This window comes from Lathamus discolor, chromosome 1 (assembly GCF_037157495.1).
Source record: "Lathamus discolor isolate bLatDis1 chromosome 1, bLatDis1.hap1, whole genome shotgun sequence".
Classification (NCBI taxonomy): Eukaryota; Metazoa; Chordata; class Aves; order Psittaciformes; family Psittacidae; genus Lathamus; species Lathamus discolor.
The window spans coordinates 105728287-105738749 of NC_088884.1; the positions used below are offsets into that span (position 1 = coordinate 105728287).

Here is a 10463-nt window from a genome sequence, read left to right on the forward strand (position 1 = left end):
GAGTAAGCAGTATTCACCTTTGAGCACAAAAATGTGATTGCCTGGCTCTCCCTGTCTGATGACATAACTCCCTTGCTGGAAAGTCCTTTCATACATACATTCCACCATATCTCGGATCTGGTGAGGCTCCAGTCTCTTCAAGAACTGATTTTTATTCAGGGCATCTGTGATAAGTTTCTTCTCACTGGTTTTAAATAAGCAAACAAACAAAGTTTAAAGATCCAGCATAGATGAGGTATATTATTCACTTGGCATTCATTCCTCTCAAGATGTTTCCTCTCATTTCTGACACTCACATGACCAGTACCACTGACAAATGTTACAACACTTGCAATCAATATGCATACCCATTAGCAGTACCATGCTACGGCCTCTCTTCTCCTATGTGACCCTGCCTGCAGAAAGCATTACCTTAGATGTAAAAAAGCTCCCAGTAGAAGACATGCTCCCCAGAAAGTTTTGCACTGTTTCTCACCATATTCTTTCCCCATTGCACAACTAAGATAAATGCACTTGCTTACCTGAAGGAAAGAAATGTGAAAGGTATGCCTTTCCATGCCATTGCCTCTACAGGAATGGCAACTTGGTATAAAATCAGACCTACTTCTCTAAAATTCTATCATCACATTTTTCCTAATACCCAGCAAAAACTAACACTGATGACAGTAATAAGGTTAAAGTCAACACTGATGGTACTAAGACCTTGTCAAGAGTTTCTCCTATGTGGTGAGGAAAGGTGCAAGGAAAGAAAAGTGCACAAAAAATGATTTAACAGCTGCTGTTGTGCTTAGGGGAATATTAGAAGACACCGGTGGTGGGAAAAACAAAGCAAGTTTTACTGCTTCTAGGAATTTTTAGAGTATAATCAGAAGTAAAAATGTAATACAAGGGCTTGTGGATACAGGTATGCAGCCATTAATGCTTTGCTTTCTGAAATTCAGTGTTTGTAGCACACTTTGGTGATGTTATAGTAAGCTATAGCCATCCTGAGTTATTTTGTTAAAAAGTCTGTAGAAAAGCTTCAATCCATAAAAGACAGTGGTCGGATTTTTAAGAAGAAGATGTGGTATATGCAACAGTGGTTAAATCCACTAACCAACCAAGACAACGCTGGCTATACATACGTACATACATACTGGGCAATCTATGAGTTCTGACTGACTTGCGTACGTTCTAGGTCAAGAGCTTCCTACAAAGCAGTGCCTTGAATCCATGCCAGAGTGAATGCCGTTAAACAACTGCTGCACTGATGGAGTTTTTATGGACCTACTGATTACTTTGACTTTACTGCTGACGTGAAAGATAAATTCTGCCTTCAAGTCCTTTCCTTAATGAGCATGTGTAAGGAAGCTGTGTAACAAAATAAACACCCTAACAACTTTCTGAAGCATTAAAAGTTCACTTTTGCTTGTATTCATAAAAACACAGCACAGTTATAACCAAAAATAGGTTGTATGGGAAAACATCCTGAAGAATATCCAGGAATATCCCATCCAGAGGGACCCTGACAAGCTTGTGAGATGGACTGATGCCAACCTTATGAAGTTCAACCATGCCAAGTGCAAGGCCCTATACCTGGGTTGGAACAATCCCAGGCACACCTACAGGTTGGGCAGAGAAGAGATTCAGAGCAGCCCTGCGGAGAAGGACTTAGGGGTGTTGGTTGATGAGAAACTGGACATGAGCCGGCTTCAGTGTGCGCTTGCCGCCCAGAAAGCCAACCGTATCCTGGGCTGCATCAAAAGGAGCATGACCAGCAGGTCGAAGGAGGTGATCCTGCCCCTCTACTCTGCTCTCGTGAGACCTCACCTGGAGTACTGTGTGCAGTTCTGGTGTCCTCAACATAAAAAGGACATGGAACTGTTGGAACAAGTCCAGAGGAGGGCCACGAGGATGATCAGGGGACTGGAGCACCTCCCATGTGAAGACAGGCTGAGAAAGTTGTGGAGGTTCAGCCTGGAGAAGAGAAGGCTGCTTAGAGACTTCATAGCAGCCTTCCAGTACCAGAAGGGGGCCTATAAGGATGCTGGGGAGGGACTCTTCATTAGGGACTGTAGTGGTAGGACAAGGGGTAATGGGTTCAAACTTAAACAGGGGAAGTTTAGATTGGATATAAGGAGGAAGTTCTTTACTGTAAGGGTGGCGAGGCACTGGAATGGGTTGCCCAGGGAAGCTGTGAATGTTCCATCCCTGGCGGTGTTCAAGGCCAGGCTGGACAGAGCCTTGGGTGGCATGGTTTAGTGTGAGGTGTCCCTGCCTATGGCGGGGGGGGTTGGAACTTGATGATCTTGAGGTCATTTCCAACCTTAAGTATTCTATGATTCTATGAATGAACAATCAGTTAAGGCAATTTAAGTAGACTTACAATGTTACTAGCCATAAATGACTGAAAATAAATAAAGGTCATGAAATGAGGCAAGAAAAATAAGACCAAGTAACTGTGGTGAGGAGTGTGTTTAGAAATAGAGATAACAACTCAGCTTCTGCTGAAAACAGCAGGGTTATTAGAACATAAGCTCTAACTTTGTTTTCTGCTTGCTTATTTAATTCACCCTGTCCTGATCATGCATACAATACTGCAGTAAAATACAGTAATGGCTCATAAACTGTTACTTAAAATGAGCACCAAAGTTTCCAGAACTACAGGAGACTATGCTGTTTTCAAAAAATGCAGTTGGCCACAGACCAAAGGACACATGAATATCATAACCATGGCTCAGGCTATTGAATCAGTTGCTTGCTCATTTCATGGGCAAATAGCATAGTATTTATCTTACAGTCATGTCTTTGCTGTCTCCTCACTTTCTCCTATACCTGCCCCACTTCTGCAAACTGCTGCTGGACATAACTAAACGTCCTAAAAGGATAAAAGATGTTTAATCCTGTACTTGAGCCAGTCAGTGTCCTGATGAATACTACTAAAAGGCCAAAAAGTGGGTGCACAACTCCCCACAACTGGTCTGGTGTTGAAGTATTTATTGGACCCACCACTAGTAGGGCTTCATCACCTGAGGCTAACTAAGCCATTAGCATCCTTCTCCAGGCTTTTCTCTCCTCCTTGCTGTTAGCTCTTGTGGAAACGTTACCCCTGCACCTTTTAATACATTCCCAGTAAAACCCTAGGAATAGCACTTGACACTCTATGAAGGGCTTCTTGTGAACAGAATCGGGAATTTAGTACAATCATGAGACAGTCATCTCATAGGTACAAGCATACAACATGTACTTTACAGAGCAATGCTGTCTCTTAATATACGTTTCTGCTACTAATGGGAGATTTTTGGTTATCTGCTGTCTTTGAATGGTAAAAGACATCAGTGTCAAGTCTCAAGATAGTTCTTCCCCAACAAATAACTGTTGATAACAGAACTGAGTCACGATCCTGACTTGATGTAGGCAGCTTAAATTCTGAGGATGGTGATAGCATGCTCTGGAAGGACACAAAAATGGAGAACCAGGTCCTAGAGATACTGAAACACATAGATTGTGAACACTTCAAAGGGTAACAGATTAAAAAATTTTCATTTGAAAGACCTTAGAGACCTGCTTTCATATACCTTGTTCAAACTCCAAAATTTTGAGGCTTTAGTTAAATTTTAATGCTCAAACTTCCATTAAGAAAAAACAACACTCAGTTTTGGAAACTGAGATGGATTTATCCAGCTAGCTCAAGAGATGAAATGTATACATGAGAAAACATTCAGTAATACAGATCAAGAACTACTGAAAGCTTCTAAAACTGTCATTAAAATAATTCATGCTGAGATACTCAAAAGTGTGCCACTTAAACCCCTACTAAATGAATAGCATAAAATTGTGCTGTTTTAAAAATGCTTCTAAAAGGGACTGGTAACTCTCTAAACTCAATGCAAATTCAAGAACATAGCATGGAGCTTCCCTTCCTTCTGAAATAGCTCCTTTCACAACTGTGGAGTAACACAGGTAAGGAAACCTTCCAGCATTTAGTTGTCTCCATATCAGGTGATGGTGACTTAAACAAGTGCAAGTGTAGCACAGGCTTTCCTGAGCAGCACAGTAGTGCTATGTATAAAAACAGTTTTGTGGTATTTTCTTTGCATCTGTTTGCTTGAAAAGTATTTGGAAGATCAAATGATTTTCCACTATCACATCAAAAGATGTATCTGCCCCTGAGAAGTCTGAGCAAATTCTTTCACTATTACTTGACCTGTTAGAGAAAGCATAAATTCTTCCCTCTGTGACTATATGTTAATTTACAAACAGAATCACAGAAAAGCTGGAAATGGTGGGAAAGAAAGGGGAGTATGAGGTGCTCTTACTGCCAATGCAGTGCATGCTTAAGCAGCCAGTTATTTCAGGGGAGTAAATATCTGAATAAATTTAGGAGTGGTGTGTCCTGAATTGTTATGAATCTATGGGAGACTCAGCAGTAATAATGACAATCTCTGAACCAGACTGTAAGAGATGAAAAGAGGGAAAAGGAAGAGAAGGGCTCCTTTATTGTTTTATGTTACACAAAATCTTCTAGAAAAACAACAGAGATGGCATGCAACAAGAAAAAAAGAAAACGTTTTTAGAAGCGCTGAATGAAGAAGGAAAATTTCAAGGCAGGTAATTACAAATACAACACTCCTAAAACAAACAATTACTTAAACTGCCCATGTCCTTGTGATAAAATGTTAATACAATTCCTTTACTCTGGAAAAAACATTGCTAGCTGAAGATTTCAGCTCCTTATGGTGACGCTACAGCACACTGGTGACTCAGGTAGCTTTTCTGTTTCACAAGACAGCCTCTAATATGCATTGATGAACATAATGGAGGGGAAATCTGATAACTCTCAGGTCTACTACAGTACAGACTCAGACTGTGCCATGAATTCTTAACAGAATGATAAAGATCCCCAAAAATCTGAGGCACTTAAGATGCCGGCTGACATCCAGATAGATTCTGGCTACCAGCATGCTAAAACAGATACTCAGGTTATGTCTACACTGCAAAACAAAATTGGGTCTAAGGTATGTTGAAAGATACCAATCTGATACCTCTGTACACAAGGTCAGCTGCACAGCTCCACAAGGAGGTTACCACTTCTTGTTTGTGAGTTGAAGAAGAGGTATTTTTTGCTTTTGCAGAGGCTAGAAATGTATTCACAGAGGAACAAGTAAAACCAGGTTCCTACACCATAACTGTCGGAAGCTGGGCAGGAGGTTAAGAGGAAGCTGCTAAGAGGATAATCACACTACACAACACATTTCATATTTCACACCAGACTGAGCTGAAACCAGGCTGACAAACTTTGTACACAGCTGAGAATCAGTGCCCATACTGCATCTGAAAGAGCTGAGCTGGAGCTACCTCCTCCTTTCTAAAGTTGTCCATGCAATGGGAATAAGAATCTGAAACCATGTGAAGGCCTCCAGCCTTCTGCTCATCAGTGTTCCAGAGTATATCTTTAGCTGCAAGCCCTAGGTGAATCCAGACCTGAGAAGAGGTTTAGGTTCTGCTTTGCTGGCAGTAAAGATAGACTTATTATAAGAGTCTCTCCTCAAGTAAAACACAGAGGCTACCCACCACTCTTCATCTGCAGTCTGTGGGACACATGATTCTTGCTTAAAGTTGCACACAAACTCAGCACCAAACTACCACAGTGACAAAGCCTGTGTAAAAAAGATGGATACTTTAGTCTTGATTTATCATAAGGAGATGATATCACTGTGATAACATTTATATCTCTGTAACTCAAGCATGTAATCTCCCTGAAATGAGCTCACCTGGAATCCTTTCGGACTGTTGCTTTTTCCAAGGAGAACGTAGTTTGCCTGTTCAAATCATACAGCCGTGTCGTCGGCTCGGCAGATACGCCTTCTTTGGCTCCTCTTCTCCTGTCAGCAGATATTTGAATCCTTGAAGCCACTTTAAAAGGAGAAGGCTGAAGAGAGTGCTCTCCTTGAGTGCTAACAACATCTTGCAGCTTGTTCAACTGTATGCACTTGCTGTGAAGCTCCTTGGTGAGTTCTGCTATGACCTTAGCCTGCACAGCCAGCTGTTCCTGAAGCTCAGCAACACGACTTTGACCCTCTTGCAACTCTAGATCTTTTACCTTCAGTTCCTTTTCCAGTTCAAGCACCCTGCTGCAAAGAATATCAGCTTGCTCACTGGTCACATTGATGCCTAGCCCTGGGTCCTTCAAAAACTTACGGTTGCCACCACAGCCAATAGAGAGGTTTGCCACATGTCTGTCTGTTCGTCTCAGATGCTTGGGTTTCACTAATCCGTTCCCCATTTTGTCCAGAGACCTGGGTGAGAAAATAAATTTGCGGTTTTACTTCATTCACCAATAAGAAAAAAAAATATCATGGAATGGCAAGTAATGAATTTAGTCTTTAACTGGCAGGTGAATTTGAGATATACAACTATAGTAAACATAGTTGATTGCTTTCAGCCTTTACAGCCCTGAAAATCAGAGAATGGCAAAGAGAAGAAGCAGGTCGGTGGTGGATACAAAACAAAGGATCTGATGGTTACCACTTCTTGTTTGTGAGTTGAAGAACAGATCTGTAATGAAGACAAAGAAAACCTCAAAAACCAGGAGGAAGGAGAAAAGCTTGCACTGTACTGCAAAGCAAGAAAACTGTTAGAAGGAGGAGCCTGTTGCACAGGATCCCCAGGGAAGCAGTCAGAGCACCAAGCCTGTCAGCATCGTGATGACGCTCTTAGTCGTGTGATTTAGTTTTAGGTATCTGTGTGAGGAGCAAGGAGTTGGACTCAATTATCCTTATGGGTCGTTTTTAACTTGAGATAGTCTATGAATTCTGCGATCACTTTCCAATTGAGGAATAATTACTGAGTATACAGACTTGTTTAATCTGTGGGTGTGCAACTGCCTGGCACAAAGGGTATGTGATTATTAAGCACATGTTAATAATACTAAAACAAAACAACAAATAAACACTCTTTAAGGGTTATGACCATAAAAGAACAGTCATACTGATCAGAACAGGGGTCATGCTGGCTTGTAAACTGTCTCAACCGTGGCCTTAAGGAGATGCCCAGCAAAGGATGAGCACATAGACAGCCTGACTGAAATATTGTCTGAGATTTCAGATTTCCCGAGCCTGATATGCTTTGCTCAATCCTCAATGGATCTGTAATACAAGTGCTTGTCCCATTTCCCATCTAACCCCTGTAAACTTCGTATCTGCAGACCCTGGCAGGACCCTAGTGAGGATTTGCACAGGTCTGCTTTTTGCATGAGGAACTACCACCTTTAATTTGTTTCTTCCAGTACAAAACCAGGGATATAAAAGGTAGGAAAATCCAGCTTCAGAAAGACTTATCTCTATTAATCTTTTCTCTACTATTTTGTAAATTTCTGTCCTACCTCTCTGCCTGCACATATGCCTGAATTCTTTCCCAGAATGACAAGTCCTAGCTTACTCAGTCCATTCTCATATAAACATCACTCCAAAAGTTTGACCAACCTTGCTGTCTTTTGCTGATGCCAAATTCAGGGCATCACAGAGTTAGACCTAATTTAATCCTATTAAGAGCAGGCAGCTGGCACTGTTTCTATAGCTCTCTCATTTTAAACTGCCTCACATTTGTTAGTGTAACAGCAGCTATTATCTTCAAGGAACAGTCTTTTGAGAGGTATTGGGAATTACCCTTTGGCTAGTCTGGGTCTCTGCTCCCTCCCAGCTTCATTGAGGAGTGCCCCTCCTCAATGGCAGAGCATGAGAGACTTGAAAAGTCCTTGATCAGGGTAAGTGCTGCTGGGGAACAACTAAAACATCTGTATGTTATCAGCATTACTTATACTAAAGCCAAAATCCAGCACTGCACCAGCTACTAGGAAGAAAATTAACTCTACCCTAGATGAAACCAGGACACTCACCTTCTTCCCTGAACACTATCTTTAGTATATTTTATTGTATAATTTCAAGAGGACCAAGGAAGAAGTGCCCACTGCTTAGGTCAGACTATATTAAATGCACAAGTTAAGGGGGAGAAAAAAACTAACACATTCCTTCTTTTTAGTCTTGGGGAGCAATGCCTGCCTATAAATCCCATCTGTGAGCCAACAGTGCCAGGTTACAGTATGGTTTAGTTCAAGCCTAAGGAGACCTTCACCAGGAGAGAAGGAATGATCATAAGGCTGCATTTCCAGGCCTTAGTACCACACTCAGAGCTTTTCCCAGAACACCTGCTCAGGCTCTTGAATCCTGCTCAACTGTATCCTGCTACTTCAAAAGACCACAGCACAGAAAATACCTGCCTTAGACGAAACAGAATTTTCTTCCTTGGGCTCTGATTTTTGCCTCATCAATAAGCTATTTTAATAAGTTTTATAAAAGTACTGGTGCACTAACCAGGCACTAGCCATACTGCTATCGTGATCAGTCATTGGTACAGCCAAAAGTAGCTGTTGTTCCGCCTCATGAATAAAGCACAACTTTTTCAGTCTGAACCGCAAGTGATGTGGCTTAAGTTCTAATCTTTTAACATTTCATTGAGAGATAACATGTCCCTGAAAAGGTACACTGATCAGACAGCAAGAAATAAATTGGGAGGCCACAGCAATTTACCTTTGCTGGCTATTACAGCCATACTTTTAACAGATGCACAATTCTGTTCTGGTATGCAGCCTTCAGTGTGTTAGAACTGAAATACCTGACAAGGCAGCTCACACTGCAAATCTAGTTTTCCTTAAAATGGTCTTTGCTTATTGTGACTCTACATAACATTTTTGTTTTACCCCAATTGCCTGCATGCATTTTGACAGCTGGTGCTTCAGCTCAGGAACAGGGCAGTATGTCAGAAATAAAGGTAAATCTGACTGCAGAGGGGGACTTAAATGGAACATCAAGGTACCAAATCAAATAACTCTCAAGAGGGATCTATGTGTCACTGCATAGCTTAACCAAAGATCTTGGCTCAGTCTGCAACCAAACACAAACAAACCAAACACAACAACAAACCAAACACACCAAACAAGCCAAACACAACAGCAAAGCAATTACCAAGCTAAACTAAATGTCGTAATATTTATAGAGTAAAATATAAAATATACTCATTTTTACTCTATAAAACATAAAGTAAAAATGGAGATTACAGGAAGCATGTCATCACACACAACAGGGTGGCAGCATCCGCCACTAAATGAAGTGGCAGTCACCACATTTCAAAAAAAGGGTATCACAGACATGTTAAAGTTACCTTTACAAATGGATAGCGTGACTGCCGCAGGGCACAGGAAACCCTACTATTTATACTGTACCCAGAAACAGAGCAAGTCTACTGTATAAAGATGATTAAAGTTCGCAGTATAACTGCACCAGAGTGAAAACATCAGGAACTTCTGTCTTCCCGTATGCACAGTTAATCATCAGGGTACAATGGGACAAGCTAGCTGGATCTGAAAGACCCCTGTTTCCACATGGTGCCAGTTATTGGACACTAGTATAGGAAACTCATGGCCAAATGTATAGCAGGAATCACGAAAAGCCTGACAGGTAATTCAGCGTTACGCTAGTTAATTCTAACAGGAAACTTAAACCCTTAATGCCTCCGAGGTTTGACCAACCTTACCCATAAGGAGCAAGACAAGAAGCAAAAGCGGAACACGCTCTGTGTTTAGCACAGGGCGCCTCATACACTCTCTGAGGGGTCTGCACCGGCAGAGACGCGGCCAGCAAGGGGCAGACCCAAAACCCACCCAGCAGAGGATGCCGCAGGGCTGCTCCAGCTGTTCAGCCCAAGCCGGCTGCCCTCCTCACAAACCGGCGCACCCCAGGCCCGCGAGGTGCCGCTGCTGCCCGGCCAGCCGAGACCCCCAGCCCCGCAGCCCGGCGTCACCCCGGGGAGGCCGCAGCTCCTCCCGGCTGCGGTCCCGGCCCCCCCATGTCCCCACACGCACCCGCCGGTCCCGTCGCTCACCTGCGCGCTCGGCTGGAGCGGGACTGGAACCGGGGCCGGGGCCGAGCGGCGGCGGGAGCAGACGTTGACGCTCCCGCGGTCGCTGTGGAGCCGGGCGGGGCGGGGGCGCCGCTGCCTGTCACGGGCGGCCGGGAGGTGCGGCGGGGCCGGGGGGAGCAGCCGCGGCAGTGCCCGTGCCCGTGTCCGTGTCCGTGTCCGCCCGTGCCTGCCGCGGCGCTGCGGCGGTGCTGGGCTGCCCGCGCTCACGGGCAGGCAGAGGCTGGCAGGGCGCGGGGAGCCGCCGGCGCTGCGTGCAGGGTCGGGAGGGAGGCCGGTGCCTGTGGCAGGCCGGCGGGGTCAGGAGCTGCGGGAACGAGCCAGGGTCCTCAGCCCGTTCCGCTTCGCAGAGGGCCCAGCTCGGGCCATGCTGGGAAGTGTTTGCTTGATTTCCACTGCCCTTTGCAGGGGTCCTGGCGTGACTGTCGGCTGAGCTGCAGCAATGGAGCCGCAGCCCTTATTCTCTGGAACTGGCCCCCAAGCCTCGCTGCACAGCCCTCCTGCAAGTC

At 44.1% G+C, this 10463-nt stretch overlaps 1 protein-coding gene across 7 annotated transcripts in view; it reads right to left on the reverse strand.

Moving 5' to 3' along the window:
• Positions 1-9994, reverse strand: part of PRKG2 (protein kinase cGMP-dependent 2) — a 30812-nt gene extending 20818 nt beyond the window's left edge. For all 7 annotated transcript variants that reach the window (XM_065689549.1, XM_065689557.1, XM_065689541.1 and 4 more), the window contains exons 1-3: positions 9919-9994; positions 5754-6278; positions 18-184 (exon numbers count right to left, since the gene is read on the reverse strand). In XM_065689549.1, coding sequence (XP_065545621.1) covers positions 18-184; positions 5754-6265 — 679 coding nt within the window. In that variant the 5' untranslated portion in view covers positions 6266-6278; positions 9919-9994. The remainder of the gene's footprint in view (positions 1-17; positions 185-5753; positions 6279-9918) is intronic.
• Positions 9995-10463: the final 469 nt, after the last annotated feature.